This window comes from Mobula hypostoma, chromosome 26 (genome assembly GCF_963921235.1).
Source record: "Mobula hypostoma chromosome 26, sMobHyp1.1, whole genome shotgun sequence".
Lineage (NCBI taxonomy): Eukaryota > Metazoa > Chordata > Chondrichthyes > Myliobatiformes > Myliobatidae > Mobula > Mobula hypostoma.
Window position 1 is genome coordinate 29,651,607 of NC_086122.1, and position 14,738 is coordinate 29,666,344.

Here is a 14,738-nt window from a genome sequence, read left to right on the forward strand (position 1 = left end):
CCTCATTGTTACCATCAGGGGTAAGGTACAAGAGATTTCAGGCCCACATTCATTGTTTTCTGTACAGCTTTTTCCCTTTGCCATCAGATTTCAGAATGATCCATGAACACTGAACTGAGATTAATGTAAATGTGTGGTTGAAGGTTAACCAAGCTGTGGGAGTGTGAAATGGCTTGAACTCTATTTTATGTATTATTTGCATATGTTTAGCTGGAGTGCTCTGCATTTGTTGTTACAGCTCTGGAAAAAGGCCTGCTGAAAACCCTGCAGAAGTTGGATGAGTATTTGAACACTGCTCTGCCAGAAGAGATCGATGCTGACAGCATGGAGGACATCAAGGCCTCCAACCGCAAGTTCCTAGATGGGGATGAGATGACACTTGCAGACTGCAATCTGCTCCCAAAGCTTCACATTGTCAAGGTATGTCGAATTATTTTAATTTTGTTCAGATCCAAATAACCTGAAACATCTGGAGTCTGGAAGGAAGACCAATCAGTGTAACACTACCTGGCAAATGGCTTTGGCAGGATGTTTTGGCCCTGTTTGTATTTAACTTTAGTACTGCACTGGAGCTTGGTTCCACTGCTTCTACAGACCCACCAAGTAAACTCATTTTATCAAAGAAACATATCTTTTTCTCCTCTTCTGGACCATAATCTTGGCCTTTGAGGAAAACTGTCTTTGCTGTGTTTGTCAATGGCAGGTTTGGCCAGGTCGGAAACCATTGTATTCCTGTCTATCCTGACTATGCTCATGAAGGATCCTGTTAGCTTTGAATAAATACCCTCACTTATGCAGTTTACCATTGGCAGGCAGAACCAGGAAAGAACATGAGCAAAATAGATATCCAAAACAAAACTGAAAAAACTCAGCAGTTCAATCAGCATCTGTAGAAGGAAAAACGGAAACCTGTGAAAGGGAGAATATGAGTTATTGTTAGATGCAGAAAGGATCCAAAAGGCCCATAATCTCATCGTGGTTTGGAGCTTGTGTGCCTTGATGACCCACAGCGCTATGTTAGCTGGAGTCAGGGCTTTATGCTTTGGCCCCTGGCAGAGTCAAAAGTAGAGGCCGGAGTAAGAGTGATCTACTGGTCCTCCAAGTTCAGGGGTTCATCTCAGGGTTAATGACCCTGACTGATAGAACAAAATTGTTACAGGTATGGCAATGGAGAATCCTTCTACATCTGAGTGTGACAGTATTCCTGAGTCTCCAAATAGGATTTGCATGACTGACAGAAGTGAAAAATGAGAGGAGGCTGCTGACATCATGAAGGAGGCCCTGAACACTGCCAGAGCTGGAGGTCCTCCATTAATAATAATAATAATAATAGGTGCTTTATTAATCCCAAGTGGGAAATTTTGTTACAGCAGCAACATTTAAATATATATCTGGCAATAATAATAAATATAATAATAATGTTAACTAATAATAAAGTACAGAATAATAATATACACATTAATAATTTACCAATGTGCAATAAGATACAATACTGTGCAATAATAATGTATGAAATAATAACACAGAGACTATTGTACTATGATGTGTGTTCTCCTATCGCACAGAGATGAACTGTTGCATATGCTTATGGCATTTGATAGGAAAAAATTTCTATCATGATCCTTGTGAGAGCAGAGCTGAATGAGCCTCTCTGTCCTAAATGCCAGCGGGCATTAAGTAAGTAGCAAAGAGGATGGGGAGGAATGGATCAGACAAAGAGACTATCTCTGATAGGATGATACTAGGGTTGCTATGGGGATATATTTGGAATCATCACCCTGTCAATAGAATAATGGGCCATTTAGAAAATGAAAATGAAGATGAAGGAATTAAATAATTTTGGAATATGAAGCTCTAGGACATGTTCAGCAGAGAGAAGAAAACAGAAACAAAATTGAAGAGGGATAACTCACAGTGGAAATGGCCAGTTCTGATACAACAGAGAAATTCAGTTGTTTGATGTTTGAGTTCTAGAAGGTGATCAGGTAGAAGATAAGGTAGTGTTTGCCAGATTTGTACTGGGAGATCCGTAATTGTGCCGACAGCTAAGGCAGAGTAGCAGGTGGATGGAGAATTAACATGGCAGCCAATAGGGAACTCTGAGCCTCTGCAGGCTGAGCATAACTGCTCCGCAAATCTGCATTTGGTTTCTCCGATATAGAAGGGATCACAGTGCAGTTTAGTAGATTGGAAGAAGAGTAAGTGAATTACTGCTTCACTTGGAGGGCCTGATTGCGTCTATGGATACAGGGAGAAGAAGAGGTAAAGGGCTATTTCTGGTATTTGCTGCAGCTGGCATGGTAACATGATAGAAGAAGGTGTGTATTCGGTGGAAGAGTAGACCAGGGTTTTGTAAAGAGAATGGTCCCTTCAAAATGCTGAAAAGGGACAGGAGCAGATGATGGGCCTGGAGATGGAGCCTCAATGAAGCTGGTATAAGCTGAAAAGGTTAAAAATGATGGTGATGACACTGTGAGTGCTATCAGTGCTGTGTCCTGATAGTTTGAATGTGAGAACAAAGGTGCAAGAAATTGATGAAATACGGGGAAGAGCTCTGTCACTTATAGAGTGGGTTAGGGGTAATCTGTCACAGCTCGGAAAGGAGGAATACCCGGAAGGAGGAGGTTAAGTGCTCATTTTGTTGTAGCTGACTCAGTCTTTAGGTAGGTGGAGGGTTGAGGGTGATAGGTGGGTGAGGCAAAGAGCTGGACAAGATGCTACCTGCTAGGAGAGGACACTAGACAATGGGATAAAGGGAAGAAGGTGGGTACCAGAGGGAGGAAGGTGTGGATGATAGGCAGGTCATGGGGGTGGGGGGGGGGAGGTAGAGGAGTAATCGAAAACAAAAGGGGGGGAACAAAGGGGAGTGATAGCCTACCTTCCCGCTCTCACCTGGTTTCACCAATCACCTGCCAAATTGTGCTCCGCCCCTCCCACCCCATCTTATTATTCTGGCTTCTGCCTGAATTCTTTCCAGCCATGATGAAGGGTCTTGGCCCGAAATGTTGACTGTTCATATCCTTCCATGGATGCTGCCTGACCTGCTGAGTTCCTCCAGCATTGTGTGTGTGTGTGTGTGTGTGTGTGTGTGTGTATATGTATGGATACAGGTTCCTAGCATCTGCAGAATCTCTTCTGTCTGAATTAAATTGAACCTGTCATCAGAACTCCAGAGATTATAGATCCAATTTGCTCAACTTTGTTGCACCAGCTCCAAAACGAATATATGTTTCTTTAGGTAAGGAGATACGTCAGGTCAGATTCACTCAAACCCTACCTAACTGTAACAAATCCTGTTGCTTAGACTGCAACCCCCTTGCGTTAAATCCTAAACGATCATTTGCCTTCATAATTGCTTGACAGTTAATATCTATGTCCTCACTGAATGCTCTGTTATTAATATCTTATGGGTTACCATTAACTGGTAGGCCATACAATCATTTTGGCAGTGAGGATAACTGTGAGGCTTGGGTATTTTGTGTGAAGTGACTCACCTCCTGTCTCCACAAAAGATTTCCTCCATCTCCAAAGCAAAAGTCAAGTGCGTGATGGAAAATACATCACTCTTTGGATGAGTGTAATTTAAAAAAAAACACTTAGACAACTCAGCACTATCTAGAACAACAAGTACTCACTTGTCATTCCACCATCGCCACGATGCGGCCTCCCCTACATTGGTGAGACCTGTCATAAATTGGCGGACCGCTTCGTCAAGCACCTCCACACCGTCCGCCACAAACGGGACTTTCAGTGGCCAAACATTTTAATTCCGATTCTCATTCCTGTTCCCACGTGTCGGTCCATGGCCACCCTCGGCGGGGGGAGGAGCAACACCTTATATTCTGTCTGGTGGTATAAGTATCGATTTCGCCTACCAGTAAACAAATCCCTTTGCCCCTCCTCGATTCCCTGCTCTGATTTTTTACTTCTTCTCACCACCCCTGGATCCCCTCCTCCTTCTCTTTCTCCTATGGTCCACTCTCCTCTCCTATCAGGATTCCTTCTTCTCCAGCCTTTGACCTTTCACATCCTCCTGGATTCATCTATCACCTCCCAGCTAGCCTCCTTCCCCTCCCCCACAACTTTTTTATTCTGGCATCTTCCCCCTTCTCTCTCAGTCCTGAAGAAGGCTCTCGGCTTGAAACGTCGACTGTTTGTTCATTTCCGTAGATGCTGCCTGACCTGATGAGTTTCTCCTGCATTTTATGTGCGTTGCTTTGGATTTCCAGCATCCGCAGACTTTTGCGTGTTTATGATCGTCATAATCAGTTGCTTCTGCCACCGGTGCACTGTATCTGTAGATTTCACCAGCGAAAAGATGCAGTGCATTTACCTGTCAACTTCAACAGATCATAAGACATTGGAGCAGAATTAGACCATTCAGCACTTTGAGTCTACTCCACCATTCCACCATGGCTGATTTATTTTCGCTTTCCACTCGGGTTCTCCTGCCTTCTCTCCATAATGTATGACGCCTCTATTAATAAAGAACTTATTAACCTCCACTTTAAATGTTCCCAATGTCTTGGCCTCCACAGCTAACTGTGGCAATGAATTCCACAGATTCACTACCCACTGGCAAAGATCCTCCTCATTTCTGTTCTAAAGGATGTCCTTGTACTCTGACGCGGTGCCCTCTCGTCTTAGACTCCGCCACTATAGGACACATCCTCTCCACATCCACTCTCTTTGGGCCTTTCAATATTCTCCTCTGGACCCTCTCCAATGCCAGTGCATACTTTCATAGGTAAGGGTCTTAAAACTGTCCACAAAGCACAGAACTGCTCAATGGCACATGCTCAAAGCTGTGACCAATGGAGGCGTTGCTAACTGCAAGAGTCTTCCATCTGCCAGCTCTTCTCTCAGAGCCAGGACCGGTCCCTATTTCTGCTGGCTCGGTTACAAAATCTCTGCTTCAGTGACAGCTTTGACAGCAGATGAGCCTTGGAGGAGAACCCGTCAGCTGCCAAAACTGATCTGGTGACAGAGGTAGCCGTTTGCACGTGGGGAGGGTTTGTCTTACGCCGGGCTTTGTCAGTCAGCTGGGAGGAGTTCCTGAATAGAAGACTGCCCTTGGGGTAGGATAAAGCTGACAGGGATGACACTGACAGGTTTTTCTACCAAGAACTAGTATCGATTCGAGAGGCTGAATGCTCACTTCCTATGCCATTACAATTCTTTTCGACTATAACTAAACTTATGATTATTTGTTTTTCAGGATACTTTTTAAGCATGCATATCATTGCACAGCTAGGTTATAAAGTAAATGTATTTCCTTTCCAGGTGGTAGCAAAGAAATATCGGAACTTTGACATTCCAAAGTCCATGACGGGAATTTGGCGGTACCTGCAGAATGCCTATACCAGGGATGAATTCACAAACACCTGCCCCGGAGACAAAGAAATTGAAATCGCTTATGCAGATGTAGCTAAGCGTCTCAGCAAGTGATGATCGGCAAGGCCAGCACATGTTACCCACTAACAGAAAAGCTTTTGTTAACAGAGAACGCTTTCCTTTTATTGCATGGTTTTGCAAATTGTCAGATATGATTTTATACCTTCTATTGGATTATAACTTCAGGTATCTCAGTTTTTACTTTTTTTACATATATATATATATTTTAGGAAGGGCTTTCAATGTTCTGTCAATCAAGCACGCAGTTGTTTAGGTGATCATGACCATATGGTAATTGATGTCCAAGAAGGAGTTGATTCTCTGTGTAATGACGTTATAGGAAGCTGGGCCTGTAAGACCTTGCACTGTGAACGGTCATTCTATAAGCTATTTTAAAAATAGCCCAAATGACTCTGTTTTTCTTACGGTCAATTTAGATCACATTTAAGTGTAGATATCATAAAACCTATCTTGGCCTCAAAAATGAAAAGATTACAGTGCCTAACTGGTTAAGATCACACCAACACTTAAGTGTAACCATCTTCAATCACGCAACCAGCCTTGAAAGCCCTGGTGTAGGTATTATGAAGGATATACACATAAAGTCACAAAATATTATAATAGGATGACTATGGATGACTTTTATTGTTAGATCTATAATGCTGCAACAATCCTCAAATTTGTGATTGATTAATAATGAATAAAATATTTCCACTTGCCTTATTCTTAAATTTCATCAATAACTACAGTATTTTGACTTTTTATTCTCTAGTCTGACAGATTTTTTGGTTAGTTAATAGAAGAACAAATTTACCTGGATTCATATGGTTGCTGTAAGGGGTGGGTGAGCTAGAAATGAACAAAAGTCAACACTGAGGTAAGACGTAGTTCCAAATGGGTGTAGAGGATGATGCTATTTATTGTTTGTAACACATTTTGTAAGGTTTCGTTATGTGGAGATAATTATCCTTCTAGAGAAGCCCATGCTCAACAAATTGAAGCAGGATTTTTAGCTCTTTTTCCCTTACAATTTCAAAAGGCTGTTCTGTTTGATTGGCTGTGAATAGTCCCATTCTTATTAGTGTATGAAAACAGCATCCTGGATATTCTCAGAGGGGATACATAAATCCTGATGTTCTGTGGGCTCTGCTGCTTCACAGAGTGTGTGGGTCAGCAACCTCTTGTAAGAAGCATTCAAACTTTTCCTTGTCGGGTTTTCTTTCTCTACATCCATAGCAAGATAACAAACTGGGAGCAATGGCATTGTACATTTAGATTACATGAGATTTGTGACTGGTATTCAGAACAAAGTGAGAACGAACATTGTCATTATTTTGGTGATCTCATTGCTTAAACCAGGGGTTCCCAATCTTTTTTATGCCACGGACCCCTACCATTAACCAAATGGGTCCATAGATGTCAGGTTGGGAAGCCCTAACTTAAATACATCACAACGCACAGGCCACAACAGACACTCATTAATGATCTTATAAGGATAAGCATCATGTGACGTTATCTCAGGTTGACTTGCTTTAAGGTGACTTACTTGTCATTTTTAGATGGTAAAAACCAAGTCGTCATTTTCTAACTCATAACCAGGTTCCCTTTGCGACCAGATTTTTTAAAGCTTTATATGTGAGCAAAAACAACAAAATTACTCAAAGTGATTTAAATGCAAGCCAAAGTGATTGTTGCAACATTATAACATTAGCACTCTATGAATTGCATTGGCAATGGACTCACGCCAAATTAGTTTATTTGCAAAACTTTTATTCTCTTGAACACTGAAGGTAGTTATTCGTCCGCAGTTTCTGTGCACAACCAACACGTAACACCACAAAGCTCAGTGAATTTCGCCTATTTAAGCGACTTCATTTATCTCCAGCTCGCTGATTGCAGAGCAATATTTGAGGCTGTGCTAGAGGCTCATCAGTCATCACACACCTCTGGGAATGGTGACTGTGTGGTGAGGGAAAGTGGTAGCTCTTTGGAGAACACTGGGGGAATATACATTTTGTTCAAAGAAATAAGCTTCATAAAACAAGCAGAAGCTCTTCATCAGTAGCCATACAAGGTCAGAGAATTTTCCATTAATGGTTGACCTGTACAATTGAATTTTCTCATTTATGCCAGTCATATGGTTTATTTTGTTTTCCCTTCAATTCAGAGTAACTTCACTGGAAGTAGGTTTCGCAAGAAAAACTGAACCCCTGGGACACATTTCCCAAGAAAAGCATTCCCTGTGGGATGCACTTCCCAAAGAAACCGTTTTCAAAACCATCATCATCATCATCATCATCATTATGTGCCTTGTTGTATGACGTGGGCAATCATGGTCTTTCCATGACCATGATTGTACTTGGCAAATTTTTCTACAGAAGTGGTTTGCCATCGCCTTCTTCTGGGCAGTGTCTTTACAGGATCCCAGCCATTATCAATACTCTTTAGAGATTGTCTGCCTGGCATCAGTGGTCACATAACCAGGACTTGTGAGATGCACCAGCTGCTCATATGGCCATCCACCATCTGCTCCTATGGCTTCACCTGACCATGATCAGGGGCTTAGCAGGTGCTACATCTTGCCCAAGGGTGACTTGCAGGCTAGTGGAGGGAAGGATCACCTTTCACCTCATTTGGTAGAAATGTATCTCCACCCTGCCACCCAAAATATCATTGTCATTTAAATAATGGGCCTCACCTGGCATCGTTTTCACCTGAAGTCATCAGTTAGTTAAGCAAGTAAACCAAAAAAAGAGTGAGTGCCTGATATGGTGACAAAGTTGAATGGTTAAAAATGTATTTCCCCACAATGCAACTTCTGGTTAGGGAGCACATTTTAGATTTGGTTTGGCTTGCTTCCACCTGTAAGTAGTAATATCTCAGATCTTTTATAACGTTCAGAAATTGCTGAGTAATAATAGGAAAAGCCTCAACATGTAATTACTAAAATAATCCAATGTGCTTTATTTTATCTGTGCACCATTACCATCATGCATTCCCCAACTGTAAGCCATCTGGGCCACCCATTCTACCCTGAAAAGTGTCATCATCTCTTTGGTGGTGATGCTAACAGCATTACTCGAATGGATAGAGTGTTGAACAGATAGTCGTCAACTAACAGATAATGCACAGGTGAGAAAAGCCTGAGGGTCACTCTTGTGTCATATGCAAGGATGAAGAAATTTGCATCTGTTTTAAGCTGAAACACTGAACAAATGGATTGTTCGTGTCAAAAGGTAACAAATTTACAATTTCAAAAAGATTTGCAATGACCTGCAAATATTAAGGTGCAAAGTCAGAAGAGGAGCTATTAACGTGAAAAATGTGATAAGGATGGCTACACATTTTCCGAGTTACTTCCATTATGTGGTGATTTACATTTTTTAGAAGTCATTTACATTTGATATCTGAATGTTGTGCACCTTCTACTCATGTGGTTTTGTAACTCTTTGGTTCAGCTTTCTCATGATCCAATAAATGTCTCCTAAACCTTTTGCTTCAGCCTTTTGTAAACACCAATAATTGACTTTAATGCAGATGCTTTTTTTTAAAAATACCTGCACAATGTTTACGAGGGGCGCATTTTTTCAGTGAGCTGGCATTAAATTTGATTTGTACTTTCAACAAATGCTCTTGTAGCATTCCTGAAGTATTAAGCATTTCTAGACTTAGACTGATAAGAGTTCTGTGCTGAAAGAAATTCAGTGTGTAAACATCAGCTCTGTTGTCTTGGAGAGAAGTTAGGTGGAAGAACGATACTTTCATTGGGATTTAGTCTGTGAAAGAATTGCAGAAGGTGATTGTAGTTCTGATGAACTAAGGAAATCTGTGGTTGTCAGGCATGACTTCCTTTCTTCCGAATTGATGGATTATTATTTGTTTTAAAACAACACTCCATTGCCCATTTGCATTTTGCCCTAAGATACTGAGAAGTGGATTTCATTCTAAAACTTTATCAATGTTTTTCAATGTCTTCATCATATTGAAAAAAATTAAGGACGTTTGTGCATAGATGTGAGTATATAGGATGTTTAGACTTAGAATTTCCCAGAGAGCTCCAGCCAAGGCAAAGACAAATTAATACCGGTGAAAACATTTATGAAAATAATGTCCAGTTGATGGAAAGCCAACAATGTGTTCCACAAGAACTTCAAAAGTACAGGGACTGTGACTGACAAATTGAGAGGAAGCAAGGAAGTTCCACGGTAATCCACAGAAAGTGTTGAAGGAACTGAACAGGTTAGGCAGTAATTGAGTTTCTCCAGCACTTTGTCTGTGTGTTGCTCAAGATTTCCAGCATCTGCAGAATCTCTTGTGTTTATGAGGTTCTACAGAAAACCTGCACTCATTTAGGCTTTTTAGAATAAAATTTGAACTAAGCTGAATTGAGATTGTCAGCAGTGAGGTAAATGGGGTCTCCTTCAGGTTAAAGGCATGGAAACTTTTTGAACTCGAGGTTACAATTGAACAATAGGAACATTACTTTAGCTCGGGGTGTCTGGTGCGATGGTTACTTTTCGTGACTAATTATTAATGATGAGATGGAAAAAGCAACCAAGTGATTAGTCTAATTATGAGTAGAAATCTCTTAGCTGGTTCATTTGGGATCTGGCACAACACAAAGGTTTTAACATGGCATGCTTCATTAAATAATGAAGTTTCATATACTCAATAGAAAAGTCAAAATTAAATATGCAGTTGCATCTTGTAATATTCTGCTTTAAAATTTCACAGAAAAAATCCAGATTAATTCTCCAATGTTTACATGCCTTTGGATACAGTCATCAGTTTTGTAATTGGCTTTACTTTAGTAGTTCATTTCCAATGATAATGGCAATAATATGCCAGTGGTATGTTATATAACATACACTGTAGCAATACAAGGAAAGGGACTGCATATTAAACCTAAAGTATCTTCTTGATAGTTAACCTGTTAACCAATTGCAGCTGTTTCTGAAATTTAACTGTTTTGTTGTACAAAAGGACTAAATACTAAATTAAAATGTCACCAGCTGCTAACATTATTGGGACCAAAGTTAATTGGCCATTGGCTTAAATTGTTAAGGACTTGAAATAGGAATATGTAAAAAGGATTAAGTTGATACTTGTAAAAATACAGTAATTTCTTTCAGAGTTAACTTTAGCACCAAGGTGGTTAATAAGGAGCAGGGGAGAACCCAAAGAGGTTCTTCTGACCCAGTGTATGATATGAACAGAAGGTGTTATATCTAATTTTATCTATTCGAAGAACATTGCTATACAGTACACTAAAGCTTTGGGCAGATTTGTAACCTGCTTGAGTTTTTAAATACAATTTTAAATGCATATATTTTTAAAGTTTACATTTAGGATGCTTATCACAAAATACAATAGCAGTAAAAAACGGCTTTCAGAGTAATCTGTGACAGTATGTTCAAAGGATTCAAATATTAGAATATTTTTGTCCTTCATTTTGACATTCTCTTTTCACTAATGAATGAATGACCATGTAACTCAAAATTTTGTTCCTGCCTTCAGGAAAGCTGAATGCCTATAGTCCTACAAAATTTTGTTCAATTGCTTAAAATGATGGCTTAAGAGTTGGAACTAAGCTAAATCACACAGAATAGTGTTTGAAATGGATCTCTAATATTATTGTAAAAATTCTGGTCAGAATACCGATTGCAATGTGTATGCTGACATGTTGATTATGGTACTGTATTCATTGTAACTATGTGAAAATTTAAATTTGTAAGCAATTTCTAATGCATTTATTGGAAAGGAAGTCTCAGTCGTGTAATGGATATTCATATCCATCTTCCGTTTCGGCTCTCCTTAAATCTACATATGGATACGAGTAATCAGAAAATAATTTTGTCATGCTCATTTTCCTTGTATTGTGATCATTTGTAGTTTTATTTTTAGCAGTAATTATGCATATTTAATATAATGCTCATGTTTATTCTGAAGGCAATTCTTTCCTAATAGTTAACAAAGTTATTAGCATATCACTGTTCAAGATGCATGAAGCCTAAGCATTGCTGCACAAGAGTGATTATTACACTTTCCATGGATAAGATAAACCCCTGGAAACTGCCAAGGAGTACACAAGTCTTATTACCTGCATAAGTAGCTCTGAAATGAATTTGATAACCTCAAACTAAATTAACTACTTGAAGTTTCTATTTTAAATTTGCAAAGACAACGCATTTGAAAGGATCGCAGCACTAATTCAATTGACCACCATCAAGTTTTGGACCGAGACAACCCTCACTTAAATTGCTTCAACCATTTAATGGTTTCTTACGGCTGATGAGGTTTGATGGGAATCTGATTTGGCAAGTATGTCCTCTCTCAAGTCAAAGCAAGCTTGAAGCTGAGGGTTAATGTTTCATCAAGGAACAATTCTTTATCAACAAAGGACCAGTCAGGTGCACTGAAAACGATATCTTTGTATAGTCTTTCCAAAATCAATTTAAAATTATGAAGTTTGGGTGGTGAAGACCATTATGTCTTCAGTACTGGTGACTTTAAACTATTGGTTAACAAAAGAAAGAGGATAAGAATACATTTAATGATACTTCAAATCTGAACTTTACCATTTAGGACAAGTCCCTTACCACTGCTGAGCATTTTCATTGGAGGAAAAGTTTAATGTTACTTTCAAATGCTGGATATTACATGTAGATTGGAATGTCTTTTCCTCAGGCCTACTATGAGAATCAGTCCCTGTTGTACAGTATGCTTATATCTCCCACTGTATGTTGAACAACTTTTGCAAAAAAAAACACCAGTATATGGCTGGCAGCTGTTAATAAAATAAAATGTATATTTTCACATCCAATATGTGTTTCCTGTAGCGTCTGTATCATCAAATTAACAATTGGCTGGGGACTAGTGTGATACAAATATATGAGGCTTGTGACAGCAATGTCCAGCAAAAAACAGGTTATGCAATCTTGCCTTTGCCATAGAACCCAAGCTCCATTTGATTTTGAAGTATGAATTACTTTTATTGAGATACAGTGTTGAACAGGCTCTACTGGTCCTTCGAGTCACGCCACCCAGCGATCACCTGATTTAACCCTAGCCTAATCACAGGACAATTTACGTTGACCAATTAACCTACCAACCGGTACCAAAGGAAGTCAAGGCATCTGGAGGAAACCCACACAGCCACAGGAAGAAGATACAAATTCCTTACAGGCAGTGGCGGGAATTGAACCCAGGTGTCCTGTACTGTAAACCGTTGTGCTAACCACTACGCTACCGTGCCACCCCATGATTTTGAAACTTACAAATTCCCTATCTGAGACTTTGGAATAGCTTGCAAACTTCTTCCGAACTTGGTTTTTTCAGCAAATTGGAATTTCTATGAGCATATCTGCACTCCCCAAGATATGGAAGTTATCACCTTGTATGCACAGTGAATGAGATAGAGGGACACAGGATTAACAAGGACCAATGCTAAAAGGCTGAAACAAACGGCCCACAATGACAAAGGTTAAAGTGATTAGTCATGCTGTATGCAATTAAAATAATTGTAATTACACAAATTAAATGATACTGAAGATATATTAAGATGTGCTTCATTTACACTAATATGTATTTGCACATAATTTGAATTACACAACAATAAACTTGAAATGTTAGTATGATGTTGAGAGTTTGCTCAGCTCAGCTGTCAGAGTAGTGAATCACCTTGTACTGCTATACTAAATATAGGAAGTAAGTATAATGGGAAATATAGTGGACAATAAATTATAAAGCAAGATTTTGGATCACCTAATATTGACCTGTCCAATAAGGAGACATATAAATAAAAAAACAACACAGACAAAATGCCGGAGGAACTCAGTAGGTCGGGCATTATGGAAATAAATAGATAGTTGAAGTTTTGGGCTGAGACTCTTCTTCTAGACTGAGAAGGAAGTGAGGGGAGGGGGAATGCCAGAATGAAAAGGTGGGGGAAAGAAAGGAGACGAGCTGGTGATAGGTGAAGTCAAGTTGGTGGGAAAGGTCAAGGGCTGGAGAGGAAGGAATCTGATAAGAGAGGAGAGTGAATCACTGGAGAAGGGGAAGGAAGAGGGGTCGGGGGGAAGTAATAGACAGGTGAGAAGCAAAAGGTCAATGTGGGGAATGGGGGGGGCATGGTTTATCAGAAGCAGAAAATGATAATTAATGCCATCAGGTTGGAGGGAACCCAATGGTAGTAGCCTCATCTTGGCACAAGTGAATGCCATGGACCAACAGGGGAATGGGAAATGGAATTAAATTTATTTACAAATAATTTGATAAATAACAATAAATACACCGAATATTTGAATATTAATTTATGGTCCTATTCACCAATGGATACTTGTGGAGAGCAACTTCTGGGATTATAAAATCTGTATCTGTTCAGTTACTTAAATAACTTGGGTCTCAAATTGGGCCAGGCTTGTCAACAGAAATTACAGATTAGTTTAACTGTCTATGGGTTGTATCAATCAGACAAATTCCGACTAATAAACTATTCTTGGGCTTCCTGCCGGGTACAGGTATCAATTATAATCGATGTTTCAATGACAAACTCTGCCATCTTCTTCAAGGATTATGGCTGGGTGTGTCTAGTCCAGTGGTATTTATACCCCCGTAGTCCATCCCTCCTGATTGAATAGTCTTCATTGAAACATAGTCCACTCTCCCACCTTGTTTATAATAATAATTCCAGTTCTTACTTAGAGCAAGACCTTCATCTTTGTTAAAATTCTTTTCCTCTAGTTTTATTTCAATGGCTAATGTGTTACAATATTATACTGCAAATTATAGCAATTCTATGTTTCTAAACTCCAACCTCCAACAATAAGGTTTGTTTGCTCTTAACTGCATTTTGCACCTGTCTGAATACTTACTGTGTTTCAATGGTTCAATCTGATATCAGAGAATGTATAAGGTATACAACCTGAAATTCTTACTCTTCACAGACATCAATGAAACAGAAGAAAACTCCAAAGAAAGAATGACAGAAATGTTAGAACCCCAAAGTCCCCCCCACGCACAAGCAACAGAAGAAGCATCAACCTTCCCCCTCCCAGTCCCCCCCTTGCTCCAGCAAAAGCATCGACCTCCCCCACCACCCACCATGCAAGCAACAGCAAACCCCCAGAGACCATGATCTAGAGTCCATCAAAAACTACTGTCCATCCCAACACTTTGACACTCAGATAAGCTCTCTCTCAGTAGCGAGGGAGAGAGAGAGATATCACTCCTGCAGGAAACAAGAGGGGAGGCCAATAACTTGCAGCTTCGATATTACAATCTGCAGTGTCGCTTATTCAAGTTCCCCGGACTCAAGGACCAGCAGATTCTGACCCACCATCGAG

At 39.9% G+C, this 14,738-nt stretch overlaps 1 protein-coding gene across 1 annotated transcript in view; it reads left to right on the forward strand.

The window, feature by feature from the left end:
• Positions 1-12,236, forward strand: part of LOC134338273 (chloride intracellular channel protein 4) — a 148,793-nt gene extending 136,557 nt beyond the window's left edge. Inside the window, exons 5-6 of the mRNA XM_063033995.1 lie at positions 239-420; positions 5,284-12,236. Coding sequence (XP_062890065.1) covers positions 239-420; positions 5,284-5,448 — 347 coding nt within the window. The 3' untranslated portion in view covers positions 5,449-12,236. The remainder of the gene's footprint in view (positions 1-238; positions 421-5,283) is intronic.
• Positions 12,237-14,738: the final 2,502 nt, after the last annotated feature.